Raw genomic sequence first — 17,214 nt, 5'->3', positions numbered from 1 at the left:
ACGATAATGTTGATGATGTTGTCCTCACACGTGTCAGGCACTGTTTTAAGCAGCTGACATATCACTACTGATTTATCTTCCCAAAACCCTCAAAGAGAATATTATTAATATCTCCACTTTCAGAGAGATAGGAAATTTGTTCAGTCGCACACTAGTAAAGGACAGTAAAAAATGCGTGAATTCTTTGCCATTTTGCTATCAGTGATTTTACAGAGGGTAATTCACACAGCAGCTCATAGCACTTAGCAGTAGTATGGTTGAAAAAGTGGGGTCTTTGGAGACACACAGATAATGGTTCAAATCTTCAAGCTCTGTGTCTCCACACACTAACTTTCTTAACAAAGAGACAAGAATACATCTACAGCTGTTGTAAGACATTGAGATAATGTACATTTTATTTTTTATTTTCAACTTTTATTTAATAAATATAAATTTCCAAAGTACAACTTTTGGATTATAGCAGCTTTTCCCCCCATAACCTCCCTCCCACTTGCAACCATCCCATCTCCCACTCCCTCTCCCATCCCATTCTTCATTAAGATTCATTTTCAATTATCTTTATATACAGAAGATCAACTTAGTATATACTAAGTAAAGATTTCAACAGACTGCACCCACACAGACACACAAAGTATAGAGTACTGTTTGAATAGTAGTTTTACCATTAATTCGCAAAGTACAACACGATAATGTACATTTTAAAATGCTTAGTATGCTCACTAGAACTTAACATGCATTTACGATTGGGTAGTTACTGTTATTTCACAAGTCTCTTTAAGGTCTTTATGACCCCTCAGCTTTTTAAAAAGTGTGATAATTCAAAATGTTCTATATATAATAATATCTTAATTTTGTATAAAGCATAAATATGGGGCCGGCACTGTGGTATAGCACATCTGCAGTACCGGCATCCCCATATGGGCGCTGGTTCAAGTCCCAGCTGCTCCACTTCTGATCCAGCTCTCTGCTATGGCCTGGGAAAGCAGTAGAAGATGGCCCAAGTCCTTGAGCTCCTGCACCTGTGTGGGAGACCCAGAAGAAGCTCCTGGCTCCTGGCTTCAGATGGGCCTAGCTCCAGTCGTGCAACCATTCGGGGAGTGAACCAGGGAATAGAAAACCTCTCTGTCTCTCTTTGTCTCTCTGTCTCTGTCTCTCTCTCTCCTTCTGCTTTTCTGTAACTCTGCTTTTCAAATAAAAATAAAAATAAAGAAATCTTTAAAAAAGAGTAAATACACTAATACATTTCTTTTGTTCGAAAAGGCAAACTAGTTCAAACTTGTTTGAAAAAGACTTAATGTGTGCTCCTGGCCTTATGGCGTTTTTGACATGGCATGAATATAATGCGAAGAGGCTAAAGGACACCCAGCTTGCCCAGACAGGTCCCCCTGGACTCCTTCAGTTCACTTCCTCCTCCGAACCCTTCCTCTGAGACCCAGGACAGTTGGGGCAGGGGGGAGGGCGGTGTCAAACTAGCAAATATTAGCCCACTGGTTTCCCCTCTCCTTCAGTGGCTCTGAAGCGAGCTGGCCTTGATTTGATCCTTGGAGAAGTGGAAATGAGATGCATATTTTCTCAGGGATCTGGAAAACATGGATCCCTTTTATAATAGAATCTGAAAATTGAATTTTGTTCCCAGAAACACTATCATACACTGTTGATGCAAATATGAATTTGGTAAAATGTAAAGCACACATGTCCCAGTCCCAGCACCTGCATTGCTAGGAATTTACTCTGAGAAGCCTGGCCAGGATATATATAAAATAGGATGCTTTCATCACTTATGGTGGAAAGAAAACACTGGAAACAAACTAAATGCTTATTACTAAAGAGTACCCATTTAAAAATTATACAACCACCATGTAATGGGACAGTAAGGTATTGCTTTGTCTTCTCCAAATGTGTTAGAACCCTGCCACACCCACATGCCTGACAGAGCAACCTGAAATTCTGCACAATACCTGCTTACACCTGCTCAGATTCTTCATAGTCCTGAAAGGTTCTGAGCTGTCAGTTACCTGAAATAGTGTCTTCTCCTGGTTCCCTCCCTGCCTCTGGGATCAGGCCCGCCACCAAAGCTCCAGCAAAACCCTCTTCGGTTTAATACATAATTTTTTTTCCTCCTCTATTGCCTAAAAGCATCAATCTTTAAAACTGTGCCACTTCTGTGGTAGGCCTTTGGTCTAGTAATTAAGGCACCTGTGTCCCAAATCAGAGCGGCTGGGTTCAGTTCCTGGCTCCAACTCCAGATCCCAGTTTCTTGCTAACGCCTAGCCTGAGGGGCAATGGTGATGGCTCAGAGCGCTAGCTGGGTCTCTGCCACTCACACAGGAGACTCAAAGTGAGTTTCCAGCTCCCAGCTCCAGCCCTGGATGAACCCCAGCCCAGTCCTGGCCACTGTAGACATCTGGATAGTGAACTAGCAGACGGAAGCTCTCTGTCTGTCTCTCTCAAATAAACGTTTTTAAATGACACTTTTGACCAATGACAAATTAGGATATTTAGACTTAAATGTGGCCCCAGCAGAAAGAAGAGATCTGTGGCTCGGGCAGAGCAGAGTAGTGGAGGTAGGCCATTCAGGTAACTGTGCTTCACACGTGCCCTGCCTCCAAAGGGCTGCTATGGTCTGAGTCATAAAATACACCTCTTCTGGGAACCTGGAAACTCCCTTCCACGGAAGGTTGTATCTGGTAATTTGTTAAGTTTATCAGAACTGCATCCCATCTATTCCAGGGGGATTATATTGTGGAATCAGACTGCACAAAGAGAACTTGGCAAGCTCTGAAATAAGAAAACTCACTCACTCTCCTTCAGAAATTCCCTCATTCCTCTGTTGAAGTTTAACTCTGGGACCCTGAAAATGATTTTCATCTTTTAAAGATCCTAAAGTGAAGTGCTGCCTCTGGCTTACCTTTCTCTTTAACAAAGTCTTTTTGCACTTCTGGGATCAGAAAACTATACACCAACTCAGCAACAATCTCCTCTGACTGAAGACGAGTTCGACTGAAACATTAAAAAAAAAAAAAAAAAAACCTTCAATTTTGTTTCTTGGCTGGAGCTGCAGATCTGCACTTGGCTCTTCCATGCTTGTTTCGGCAGCTCTACTGCTCAAGTCCTGCCAGCAACAGCTCCTTGATTAAGGAATGTGAAACATCACATTCCCAGCGAGCAGGTTTAACTCCATAGAAAACTTGGATTTGACCCTGTCCTTCTTTTACCACCTCCCACCCCGCCAACCACTAGGAAGAGAAAATGAGAAACACAGCTCCCACATGGAAGCCAAAAGCCTTGGGACGAAGTCCTAGCAATGAAGCACACGTGTATTCACAGTGCTTCTATGCTTCTGCGTGTTCTAGATGTGAGTAATATGAAAATCATCCAGACTGCAACAGATAGCTGAAAATTCAATTTCCTGTTCTCCTTCCATCTAGATGTATAACCGTGTTAGATTCTAAAGAGTTACGCTAAGAAAGCAATGGAGATTGATTGGTGGTGAAGTCTTAAGCACTCCCCACAAAATGCATCTAACAGCAAATGGGCTGTCCAGTCCACAGACAAGTTTCTTGCTACATACCGATTTTCCATTTCATAAGCAATGTCATTGATTTCCTCAGCCATCTTTTCAATTTCTGCCCTGGCGTGTTCTTCTGCGGTATTCTCTTCAGTATTTAGGATTATCTCTTCCAAGTAGGAGGATACAGTGCTTTGATGAACTTTAATGACCTACATAAAGTGAAAATACCCCCACTTACTGAGAACAGCAATGCTATCACAAACAAGAAAAACAGGCAAACACTGGTTGACTTCTTTAAAGCACGTGTATTTTGTCCATTAAGTCAATAGCTCCTTTCTTTTACCATCAAGTCAGTCTGTTTCTCCTCCACCTAGCTATCCATTATGGGCAACCCCACCCATTATGCCTACTGTAAAATTAAGGATCTTACTTTGGGGTGGGCAGTAAAGCACTGCTGTAAGATTATGGGCTTCAGTATCAACTATACTTATTTGGATCCTGGCTTTGTTCACACCAGCATTATGACCTGGTCCAATGATCTAACTGTAGCAGAGACTATGGGATCTTTTCCAATGTCCTTTCTGCCCTCTAAAATGATAGGATCCCTGGAATTTAGCTTGGCAAATTAGTGCCTGGAATAAAGACCACGTCTCTCAGCACTCAGAGCAGCTCTATGACCAAGTTCTGATCAAGGGAATATATACAGAAGTGACAGGTGCACCTTCCAGAAAGGATTCTTAAAGGGAGAGAGCCCTGGCTTCTTTGTTTTTCATTTCATTTCTTGTTGTATGAGGACATAGTTCTAAACCACCAGCTTTCATCTTAAATTAACACAATGGCCATGCCTTAGTGTTCGAATAGCAGAATGCTGTATGGATCCTGAGTCTCTGGCGAATTCATTGAACAATCGTTATTAGCCCTGATTTGCTGCTTTTTAAGCCTTCTTGAAATTGTGAAATAGAGATTTTGAAAAGTGCAGAGCACATAAATGTACAGTGTAATGAATTCTGGTAAAGCCAGCACCCATGTAGCTACTGCTAGTAACATAGAAAGGCTCTGTGGGCTCTTCCTGACCACAACCCCTTTTTACCTCCAGAGCAAGCACTTCTTTCTCCTTATAATTTCGCTCCCTAAGTATGCAGTCATGAGCTGTCTAGTTCAGTTTTTGGTATATACACAAGAAGTATTGTAAGTATTGAGTGCAGAATAGTTGTATATACATATATATGTGTGTATATATCCTGTTTCCTTGGTAGATTATGAGCTTCTTGGGGACAGGACATCATTGACTGACTGACTGACTATGAGCAGAGTGGACTTACTGAACACACTGCCAGGGAGCAGTGGGCACGCAGGACAACCAGAGGGGAAGCAGGCTGCTGCAGAACACTTTTCTATTTCAGGTCTGCATGTTTCCTTGTAACGGGGCCATGGCTGAGACTCAGTAACAATTCAGTATCTGTTTCTTGACTGGCATTGCAGGTTGACTCTGAGTATGTAATAGGTATGAGTATTGTGTAAACCTGTAAAACACCAGCCTTGACTCCCCATGCCTTCCTTATGGGTGGGTCTCAATGGCCAGCTTAATGCAGTACCAACCAAATGACGAGCCAACCAAAATATATTTGCTAAATGTCTACTATGTACGTGATCTTTGGTGGTGTTACGGTAGACAAAAAGGGAACAGACAGCAGACCCACCCCCCCAGAGCCCACTGTCTTATTTAGGAAGCAGATCACACCTACATGTGACAGCCAGGCAGCCAAGTCATACAATGGTAGAGAAGTGGATAATGTGGTCCACTCAGACCAACATGTGCACTTGTGGGTTTACACATTCTTTATAAATGAGTAAGTTTTTGTACACAATTGTGCTTATATGTGCACAGCCTACTGAGGAAATCTAGGTGGCCACATGTGTGTCTCTGTATGCTCCTCCATAGTTTTGATAATACTCTACATACTGGAAAATATGGGTGGACATTTCCTTGTGTACATGCTTGCAAAAGTGCACATATATTTAAGTATGAATGGGACTGTGTTTCTATGTGCTATTTTATGGAAATGTATTAAATATATGCCTGTCTTTTGATATATTTATGTGCAAGAATATTTACCTTCATTTTTATCAAGGGGAATCTATATGAAGAGAGGTTAGGAATGTAGGAAGGAAAATAGAAACTGTATTTTAATTAGAAAGATTGAAAATGAAAATGACAGATGGTATTTGAATCGTGGGTGTGTAGCTGATACGTTATTTATATAAGTGGTCCTGAAATCCAGCTGGAAGACTTATCCTAGCTTCCTACTTGCCCTTCCTAGAAACAGCTGGCACTTGCTGGCCTCATCACCATTCAGAAGACAGCTTCCAAGAAGCTTTGCTCCTGTCTCTGTTCTTGAGAACAACGGTTCCTCTATCCCATTTATTTTTATTCTCACCCTCATTAGTTATTCTCGTTCCCAGCTGGTTTTTCCTTCAGGGTATCAGGTAGGGGATGGTAGGGGCTGGTCTGTCAATAATTTATAAATCTCAGTAACTTCTTTTGAAGAAAAATGTGTTAAGGTGGTAGGAAGCTGGAATACCAGTGATTGTTATACATTGTTAAACATTATAGATAATCTGCAACCAAAGTTAGAACTTTGAACGTCACAACTTATAGCTTCAAACTTGCTAAACTGTACTCAGGGAGGGTAATCTGTTTAATTTGTTTAGTTTCAACCAAAAAGCTTTTTTTTTTTCCATTAAAAAGATACACACCAAATACTGTTAATGGATTGACCTTAATTCCATCAGAATTAGCTAAAACATCAAAATCTCAGACCAAATAAGACTTCCAAATTGACAAGGTGTGTTGCTTTTGTTTTTTAAGGTGTTGAGCTCAAGTAGTTCACACGTGGATTCAGACAGCTTCTTGGAGAGAAATGTTCGTAAGTTCCAGGCTGGTTCTTTCTCTCTTTCCCATTTCTGGTTACCTTGATCACAGGAACAGGGAAGCACCTCTAGGCGTGGGGACAGGGTAGTGCTAGTCATGGCGCAGCTCCCTTGAAAGAGATCTCCCTCCAACGTCAACATGTGACCTCCCGTATCCTCTATGCGGTGAGAGTACTTCCAAATAGTACTGGTTCCTAGAAGCTCCCCTGAATTTGCATCTTGGTCACCTTGGCATTTCACACCCATCACACCCTGGTCGGAATGTTCATTCACCAGCCTGGTACCCTAGTTCTCGAATGTCCATCTTCAGCCAAGCCTCTCTTCTAAGTTCCATCTTGTATATCCACCCACAGACGTGAGACTTCCACTAAGTTGTCCCAATGAATGTAAACTGAATTCCGAATTCCGTCCCTGCACTGTCCCCCTCTCCACCTGCCAGGGCAGAAGCCAGAACCGTCATCTACCAGCTGCTCACACCCGAAACATCAGACTGGATTCTGCCTGATTCTCACCCAACCTCACTGTTTCAACAGCCTCTCTGCCCCCACCCCGCCCCACCCCTGTTCCCACTCCGCCCGCCCCAGACCTATTCTCCACACAGCAAGCAGAGGAATCTGTTTAAAATACATCGCTGAGCTCCATGTGCTTATGTGCTTGCTTCATGGAACTCATGACATTTTTTGCCCTATATTCCCGTGTTACTTACGCTCCAGGAGAGAAGGGACCTTCTCGGGTTGTTTTTTTTTTTTTTTTTTTTTTCCCAAAACAGCCCACAGTGCCTTTGCACAGGACTCAGCATATAGTAGGAAAACCAAGAAACAAATGCCGGTTCACCACATGTGGCTCTTTTGTTGGACCCGCGCCTTCCAGGCAGCTTCTGAGCACCGGCCACCCGACTGACCTCCTTGAAGATCTTGTCCTCCTCGCGCAGGCGCCTCTGCTCCGCCTGGCGCCGGCCGCTCTCCTCCGCCTCCCGCATCCGTCGCTGGCGCTCGGCGAGCATGGCGAAGGCGTGGATCCTCCTCTCTTCCTGCAGTCTCACCAGCTCTTTGGACAGGAAGTCGAACATGTCTGCCAGGGCCTTTCCCTCCAGGCCAGCCAAATGGTTTTCAATCAGTGACACCTTGAAAATAATGCAACTTATTATAATATAATAGCAAATTCCTCTCTGAGCGGGGGGGGGGGGGGGGGGTATCAGGAAGGATGCTAGATTCCCCAGAACTTCTGAGAGTCAATTCACTTTCAGAACGCGCCTAGTTTTATTAGTAATATTATCTCCCCTCCTCACAGGTTCCTATTAGGAAAACTTCTTACAAGCTTAGATATGAAAAAGTAGATTCCTCAGGCGCTGATGGGTTGTGATCTCCAAATTATGAAGAGGATTCAGAAAAACCTTTCTGTGAGCCAGCGCACAGAATGGCTTTTTCTTTCAACTTTATCTAGAAGATAAAGTAAGTCTTCCCAGACATGAAGGGAAATGTCAAGGTTTTTATTAAAGATAATAGCGGGGATTAATGAAATAGAATCTCCTAGAAATTCACTCACAATACTTCTAAATCTTTTACACTTGATCTTAGCCAAAAGGCTGAGATGCTATGAAGATCGTTTTCATTTTTTAATGTCTTGTCTTTTCACACAAGTTTGGGGAATTTTATGATCTCCAGTAACATGAAAGTAGAAAACCTTCATACTTCTGAGTCTTTTAATAACTTCAGAGCTACTAAGAACCATCTCACAAACAGCCCGGGAAAAAGCCTAAATGTTTACACGATCAGAAGGAAAATCGGGAGCCTTTGGCGCTCTGGGCCAGGAGTAAGCCTCGGCACCTATCTGTGGAGTCCTGTGTCCTGGCTTTGACACATGGAGAAAAGAAACGTTTAAAGTTCATGCAGAGATTTATGTCTTAGCCACAGCTCCAGCCGTACGACCCACTCCCCGTTCTCTCTTATGGTTGCTGACCAGGGCATCCTTTCATTTTCTGTTCCTGTTCATGTTTTTTGTTAGGATTATTTGGAGACTTTTGGTAGTTTCAATCCTTTAACCTTTTCCTTGCTGTGTAAAAGGAAAGCTAAAGCTGTTATCAACTTCTTGTTCTATAGACACTAAGCCAGGTTTTCAGAGTTTGTTTTCAGTATTACTAACCTTGTATGACATGAATACCCTCTCCCAGCAATATTTGTGTTATGGGGCTATATATTTGGTGGTGATCCTTTAATATTGAGAAAGGATTTTAAGAATACTGTGATTTGGCTGGCACTGCGGCATAGTGGGTAAAGCCGCTGCCTGCAGTGCCAGCATCTCACATGGGTGCCAATTTGACTCCTGGCTGCTCCACTTCTGATCCAGCTCTCTGCTATGGCCTGGGAAAGCAATGGAAGATGGCTCAATTCCTTGGGACCCTGCAACTGTATGGGAGACCCAGGGGAAGCTCCTGGCTCCTGGCTTCCGATCGGTGCAGCTCCAGCTGTTGCAGCCATCTGGGGAGCAAACCATCAGATGGAAGATCTCTCTCTCTCTGCCTCTCCTCTCTCTGTGTAACTCCGACTTTCAAATAAATAAATAAATATTTTTTAAAAAAAGAATACTGTGATTAACTGGGTTCCTTCCTTTGATTTTTGAATTTTAAATACAGCCACAGTCATTTATATAAAAGAAAAGCTTATGTCCCTGGGCAAATCTTTTGAAGACAGAGGTCAAAGTCAATTGCATAAAGTTTTTTCATCATTTCTGTATGTATTTGATATCTAAATCAATATCTGTATAAATTTAATCTTTTATTTTCTGGTAACTTGTGATCACTGAGAAAATATTTGTAACTTTCTCACAGAGTGTGTGTAAATAATGGTGTGAAAAAGTCCTTTGGGGAAATTTACGTTCCTTTCATTTTTACCAAATTGCAGATTTTCAGCATGGGTGTGAAAAAGCTTTAAAATGATAACTTTATGTACAAGATGAAAATAATTCACTAAATTTGCCCCTTTTCACACAAAATAAAATGTAAAAATTAAAAACAAAGTTTTCTTTATTTTGTGTGACTTCCTCCTATACTCTGCTATCCTTAGATATAAGGGAAAGGCTCTTGCTGTGGTCACATGCTACTTCAGCTTTGCTCTCTCCCACGCCCCCCACTTCCGGTCTGTATCCGAAGGGAAGGAATGCCCATAGGCCTCAGAGGCCATTGGGCTAGTGGGTGAGAGGGTCGGTCAAGTGCAGCTGTCCCCGTGACACCCTCCTCCTCCTCTTCACCTACCTCCCAGCCCACACATACTTTCTACCCACAAAGCTCAAGTAAGGAGAGATGGGAAGAAAGGGCGGAATGACAGTCATCTACCTATCTCACAGCTCCTTGCGTTCATAAATATTCAGGCCAGGGACCAAAATGGATCATCCCCTTCTTTCCAGGGAGCAGAGGTGCCTCCACCTGGGGTGCAGATGCAACCTTTAAAATCCTCAGGCGGCCACCTGCTCATGTCTAACCTCCTCCCTCAGCAAGAAACTTGGGCGTGCTCAGCTAGTAAAATCTAATTTGAAATCAAGTGAGAACATTGAGGAAAGTGACTCTGCTACAGTCACATAACACCTTACGTAATTGGGAACTGCACATTTCCTGGGCCCGTTTTCCACAGAACTCAGAGAAGGAGAAGGGAGGCTCAGCAGGGCTGGAGGCTTCTGTGCGCAGCAGCAGCAGCAGCAGCAGCTCTTCCTTTACTGCCACCCTTGGATTTCAGCCGACATGCCTGAGGCAATGTGAACGTTCACTAACAGGCACACCTGAGCTGAGAAGCCTGGGCTGGCTCAGACGCATTTACTTGTCCATCATCAGAACCATCCAAGGATTCTGATTTTTCTATCAGAGTGTCAATGTCATAGAGAGACACAGAGACACAGAGCCCATCCACTGGTTTACTCCTCAAATGCCTGCAACAGCCAGAGCTGGGCCAGGCCAAAGCCAGGAATCTGGAACTCCATCAGGGGTTTCCCCCTTCAGAGGCAGGAACCCAAGTGCTTAAGCCAACACCTGCTGCCTCCCAGGATGTTCGTTAGCAGGGAGGTGGGCAGGAAGCTGGGTCAGAAGTGGAGGAGCCCTGACTTAAACCAGGCCTTCCAATATGGGCTGTGTGTGTGCCAAGTGGCAATTTAACCACTGCCCAAACACCTGCCTCTGATATTTTAAAATATATCTAATTTATCAGCTTTGTTGGTGCTACTGTTATTACTTATTCATTCTGCTAAGCTCTCACTAACTGAAATAAATTTACCAAATACAATTTTTGTGTTTGTTTTGCTTGTTCGTCCAAGTAAAGAAAATAACACCCTATTCAATTCCATGGAAGTATGACCCCATTCATCTTTAAGAATGCTGATAGGTTAAGGCTGGTGTTGCCAGGCAGATTAAGCCACTGCTTGCAATGCCAGCTTTCCACATGAGTGCAGTTGGAGTCCTGTTTGCTCCACTTCTGATCCAGCTCCCTACTAATGCTCCTGGGAAAGCAGCAGAGTGTTTGGGCCCCTGCTATCCATGTGGGAGACCTGCATGGAGGTCTAGGCTCCCGGTTTCAGCCTGGCCCAGCCCTGGGTATTGCAGCCATTTGGGAAGTGATCCAGCAGATGGATGATCTCTCTCTCCCTCTCTCTTTCTCTCCATAACTCTACCTTTCAAATAAGATAAACAACTCTTGTTAATAAAAAGGATGTTGGGGTGAAGGCATTATGGGGATGTTTCTTCTTTATCACTTCATTTATCGTTACTGTAGCATTGCTTGTGCAATAATAAAAAACCAAGGAGGAAATGGAACAGGTAACGAGAGAGAAAAGGAAGGACCTTGTTCTCGTGCAAGTTCCTCTGTCGCTGTAAAGCCAGGGTCACTTGCTTCTCGGCTTTTTTCACCAGCTTATGATCTTCTTGCAGCGCATGGCTGGTGCGCAACTCCTGGATCAGCTCCAGTCGCTTCTCTTTCCCTTCAAACATCTGTATCAAATCAAATCACAGACAGACTTGCAAGTTACCAACCCTCTGTGCCAAGCCCTGGGACTCACACGCAGGGATGTGAGACCCCTGTGAGCAGTGGGTTCTGGCCTGCTTTTTGAGAGTATCACTAAAGTTCAGCCCTCTGTTCTGGGCCTTCAGTGGCTCAGGTAGAGAAGTGTCTTTGCTGTCAGTAAGCTGTTTACTTGGTTTCCAGAAATGCTTATCAAAGGCAAAGTTACAGCTAGAGAATGATACTAAGAAGCTAGAACTCTCCCCCCATTTCCTTCCCTAAGAAACCTGGGATGGCCTTTTTCATAGCTATGTGTTCTTTTCCAGTAAACTGGTCCCTGGTTTGTAGAATACAATGTGAGGTCTGAACATAATTATGAAAGGGAGAATAAAGAACAGTGCTGGACACCAGCTGTTCACCCAGCTTCCTGGACGTACTCATTGCACCTGAGTCTCTTAACAGGTATAGACAGGGATGGAGGGTGGAAAGGAGTATCTTGTTCTTAGAATTGTAGCTATAAATCACGAGTCTGTTAAAAACTAATTAAAAATTAAAACAAAAAATGTCTAATGACTACATGTTGAAATACTTTACATAGTAGATTAAATAAAATGTATTACAAAAAAAGTTATAGGTGTTGGGTGAAAGAGAAAAAAGAAAGAAAAAAGTTCACAGGGGCTTTGTATCAGTCCATTTTTGAAGTGAGATGACTTCTCTGGCAGCACAGATACTCCAGCTAAGCCTTTACAGTCAGGAAGATACGAGCTGGATTTGCTGATAGTTAACTAAATCTCTCTTGGGGTCAGATCACTTGCCTGTAAAGTGAGATCACTGATAGAAAAAAAAAAACCTGATGACATAGGTATAGAGTAAAGAGTGTATAAAGTAGGCAAATAATAAGGTTTCAAAACTGTAGTTATTACTTAGCAATTCATTTATAATGCAAATAATTGCATATGACTGTGGAAAACTATGACATCCACCTAGTTTGTGATGCTTTAATAGTCAAAATAAGGTGAAGAAATCTGTGGGTTTAGCGATTGCAAGGAAGAAATGAGTTTCACACCACTACAGTTGCAACTGTGGCCAGTAGCAGGCAGCTCATTCCTCTCTCTCTAACACCGCAGACAACGACACCAGAAGGGAATGGATAGGTAATTCAAAAATATAGTTGACTAGGATTAGGGGGTGCAAAAGGGAAGGTACCCCAAGGAGCCGAACACAGGTGCATTTGAAAAAATTTATTCTCAAAAGAGAAAACACAGGGCCAGAGGTTGGAACTACACACCATGTTCTGCACGACTCGACCCCGGATTAACTTCTGAAGGTAGATCACAGCCATTTCCATTTCTTCTTCTTCCTAAAAGAACAGAGGGAGAACCAAGCAGTTTAAGAACAGTGGCAATCCACGCATGGGATATGTTTCTGAAGGCTTATTTCAAGCAAAAGGGGCTCGCTAGATGCCAGAAGAATTTAAAGAGAAATGAGACCTGGTCCCTTCTCTCGTTGAACACATAGTAGGTTTAGTGTTACTTACTATATCATTAAACTCCATTATTACATTTTGTTATCAGTAATCTATTACCAAAGCATCTGAAAAGCAAAACATGATGGAACTTCCATGCCACCCCTAGAAAGAAACCATTTTCACTTTTCTATACTCCTATCAAAATCTTTCTTGAAGCAACAAATACTACACAAAACATCCTTTTTTACAAAAATATTTTCATGTTTGATCACAAGTAGACAAAGAATACAGTTGGTCTATGTCAGAGTGACATAATGCTCACACGAATTTGGTAAAATCAGAATATAATGGTCAAGATTAGTTATCTACAAAAATCACCTTAAATAACTATACATCCAAAGCAGCAAGAGCAGGACCTGAAAATCTAAGCTGCCAAGTGTAAAAGAAGGCAACAGCCTAGTTAGGGGCACTGACACACGTGAGAGACGGCTCCTGCACACTCTAGAAGAGGAGATATGCTGGCCATCGGTGGGTGCATTCCGTAAAATGTGGTAACCGGCAGCCATGAGGTCTCCTGTCAACTTCCAATCCCTAGCCTACCCACTACGCTGGTGAAACACACACTACCCTCCTGATAGGCTGGTTTCTTGTCAGGATTGCTCTGTACTAGGAGCTAATGTGCTGACCAGCCAGGAAGAACATCCCAAGCCACCAGGAAGTTACATTTCTTTCCATAAAGTAATCAGCTGGCATTGTGGCATTTCCAGCACCTTAAGTCTGACTCAGTCTTTTAAATCCTAACAAACTCTTGTACCTTGCCCAAATTGAGTGTGGTAAGAAATGGCCCTTGTTTGGGTGACCCCTTTGAGCCATTTATGCCCCAGAAACTAGCCCGTCTTGATGCCATGTCTGGCATGTCACTTCTCTTGGATTCAACAGTCTTCAGCCATCTCGCCTCGTGGGAAGATAGTTACGGTAACCAATCATCACTCAATCTTTCTTTGCTTTATGAGATACATTAGGATAATCTTCTGAAGCCTATCTTTCATAGGAAGATACTTCCTTGGTGAGTTATTCTCAAAAAAGATTGGATGTAGATTTCATTTTCCTTATTTTTGTGTGTTTGATGTTTGCTATGTAAGAATAAAGACAATATTTAAGTAAGAGCTTGGGAAGCTAATACTGTTAACATTAGCTTTGTTTTCAACCCAAACTATCCTAAGAATGATTGATGGCAATACTGAGTTCAGCATGTAAATGTGAAAGTTTCAAACTTACATTGGAACTCATTTCCAAGGTTGGTGTGGGAAGCCGAGCTTGAGGTATTGATTTTCTATGAAGGAAGCGCAGAGGTTTCATTTCTTCAAGGACTTTGTTCTTCTTATCCAACAGTGCCTGAAATAATCACAACTACTGTCATTCCTTACCTCTGTATTTTCTTCCACTGTCAGATAGAGGCCACAGATTTGACAGTCAATCAGAGGTAATATTCTCTACGGCTGTGCTAGGTCAGCTTGAGAAAGCCCAAACTGGGGTGCATGTATCTCCCAAGCAATGCCAAGATATTTCTAAGGATATGTTAACCACTTCATTAATGTGGAAGATGTTTTAGATGTATCCATTTTAATCAAAACTTTTGGAGGAAGATTTAACCTTTTTTTTTTTTTTTTTTTTTTTTAGTTTTAAAAAGTTTTGTCTTACATGTTTACAAGCAACTCTAAGTCCATTCCTACTTTTTTACATGGTACAGTTTGCTGAATACATGGGCAATAGGAAATTTGCCTGCACAGTAAGAGATTCAAACATTTGGTATGTTGTTATGGGGGAGCTGAGGAACATTAAATTCCATGTGTCTCAAAGTGGAGAAAGGGCCCTGAAGGCTTGTACATCTAGAGTTTTTGAAAATTAACTTACTCCCCTAGTGAAAGAGAATGTGTTTGTGTTTTTCATGTTTTTTCTTTACTTTTGGTCATCAAAAGTTCTCCAAGATTATATATAATATTTTGTTCATTGGTTCTATTCTCAGTCATAAGAAGGGATTTTTAATTTAAAAGCACCAACAATTCTTATCTTTATGATTTTGAAATCATATTTTATTTACTTTCTTATCAGAATAATGAGAATATCAGAATACAATAATCTTATCAGAATATAAGAATAAATTCTTATCAGAATATTTTATCTTCCATAAAAATATAGATGAACATTTTTTTAAAAAAATATAAGCATTAAGTCAAAGCTTGAATCTAGTAAAGTATGCAAATTAGGAGTGAAATTCACAGTCACCTATTACTCTGGTTATAATACAGTTTCTGGGTTTTCAAAAAATAAAACTTACAGCAAGTACAAAACAGCTCTTTGGTAACCACAACTAGTGAGTCAACAGAGAGCAGCAGGAGTCTACAAGTGATTAACACCTCTAAACTCATGCATTTCCTGAGGCAAGAACTCTAAACAATACCACATGAAAACACTTCAGAACCAATCATCTGTAAGATTTTTGGTGAGGACAGGAGAAGAAAACTTGGCAATTTCCATCCAAATTATAGCTGCGCATTTACCGCGGTCCAACGATCCCAACTCTAGGAATTTATCTCCTAGCTATGTTCACACACACACCACATTACATGCAAATAAAAATATTAATTGTAGCATTGTTCTCAATATCAAAAATTACAAATGATATAAATGTCTACCAAAAGGAGGAAAGTTAAATACATTATGGTACATCTGTTCAATGATATAAATTTCTTCTGGTAACATTGAAATAGATGGATCACCAAGATATAGTAAGCAAAAGAGGGGAAGGCAGAACAGTATACGTTTACACTAACATTTATATTAAAAAAGGTTTTAACAAGATACTTGTAAGAAAGGCACTTCAAAATCTTCATGAAAAAAAGAATTAAAAGATTTTACTAGAAAAATTTTTGAAATTCATGAAAATAAAGTCTTCAAAATTTATGAAAAAAATTATGTACAAACTTCAAAATATTTCTGCACCAAAATAAACTTGTAATTCCATTTCCATAGACTTTTTGAAGTATTGTCATATGTATTTATACATATTTGCTTGTGTATTTTCATAATACACACAAACATAGTATATATGTGTACATATTTGCACAGGCACCTACACACATATATTAAAACGCATAAAAATATATTTGTTTATATAAAATTATATAAAATATCTCTGGAAGAAAAGACATAAAACTAAAAACACTGGTTGGCTCCAGAGAGAACCCCATGACTAGGAGACATGGATAGAAGGGAAATATTTCCATTAATACTCTTGTATAACCCATTTTGAACTATGTAGATTTTATTTTCTAGTCAGTAAAATAATTATAAATAAATAATTAAAATTTTGAAGGAAAAAATGACTAGATTTTCATAGTTAAAAGAAAATGGTTTGGTCAAGATGACCAATAGGGGCTGGCACTGTGACACACTAGGCTAATCCTGCCTGTGGTACCTGCATCCTATATGGGGACTGGTTTGAGTCCTGCTGCTCCTCTTCTGATCCAGTTCTCTGCTATGGCCTGGGAAAGCAGTAGAAGATGGCCCAAGTCCTTGGGCCCCTGCACCTGCGTGGGAGATCTGGAATAAGCTCCTGTCTCTTGGCTTGGATCAGCTCAGCGCTGGCGGTTGTGGTCATTTGGGGGGTGAACCAGCGGATGGAAGACCTTTCTCTCTGTCTCTCCCTCTCACTGTCTGGAACTCTACCTCGCAAGTCAATAAATAAAATCTTTAAAAAAAAGATGACCAATAAAAATCATAATCAAATAAGCAGAATACTCAGATTTTCTTCTATCTCAGCCTCACATTTTCCTTGAAGGTAAAGCACAGAGAGAGACAGAGATTGAGAGATCCAATGAGTATGAGCGAATACAAGAATATTAAGAAAGTGTTCTTATCAAAGAATACATTTTAATAAATGCTCAAAAGACAAAAACTGTGTTTAATCAGTGGATTTCATAAACAAAAGAAAGGACTCATTGGTAGACTTGTTAAGTATACTTTACAATACAAGCAATTTGAAACAACAGCAAAAATATATTCCAGCCTACATTTCTACCAAGAATGGCCCGAAAATATTGCACTGTGGCAAATCTTTCACGCTTTTCTGGACAGTTCTCTGTTATTACTATGACATAGCTCATAAGGTATTTTAAAACAATAACTTTCTACCACCTGTACCTTTGCATTTCTTTGATTCTGGATTCACAAAATACTGCAACCTTAAGGCTAAGAGTCATTGCCTGGCCATAAGCCTGATATTTAGTGACTCTCTTAACTATCTCAGTGCAACAGATTCCATA

The 17,214-nt window shown here is 41.1% G+C and overlaps 1 protein-coding gene across 4 annotated transcripts in view; it reads right to left on the bottom strand.

Moving 5' to 3' along the window:
• Positions 1-17,214, bottom strand: part of CFAP91 (cilia and flagella associated protein 91) — a 61,750-nt gene that overhangs the window by 11,182 nt on the left and 33,354 nt on the right. For all 4 annotated transcript variants that reach the window (XM_070072179.2, XM_070072182.2, XM_070072180.2 and 1 more), the window contains exons 11-16: positions 14,168-14,284; positions 12,710-12,781; positions 11,265-11,411; positions 7,344-7,565; positions 3,572-3,720; positions 2,909-3,000 (exon numbers count right to left, since the gene is read on the bottom strand). In XM_070072179.2, coding sequence (XP_069928280.2) covers positions 2,909-3,000; positions 3,572-3,720; positions 7,344-7,565; positions 11,265-11,411; positions 12,710-12,781; positions 14,168-14,284 — 799 coding nt within the window. The remainder of the gene's footprint in view (positions 1-2,908; positions 3,001-3,571; positions 3,721-7,343; positions 7,566-11,264; positions 11,412-12,709; positions 12,782-14,167; positions 14,285-17,214) is intronic.

The sequence above is a fragment of the Oryctolagus cuniculus genome, chromosome 4 (genome assembly GCF_051225735.1).
Source record: "Oryctolagus cuniculus isolate XC-2025 breed Fujian yellow rabbit chromosome 4, ASM5122573v1, whole genome shotgun sequence".
In the NCBI taxonomy this organism is placed as follows: domain Eukaryota; kingdom Metazoa; phylum Chordata; class Mammalia; order Lagomorpha; family Leporidae; genus Oryctolagus; species Oryctolagus cuniculus.
Note: the sequence above shows the minus strand (reverse complement) of the source record. Positions and strands in the feature narration are given on the sequence as shown.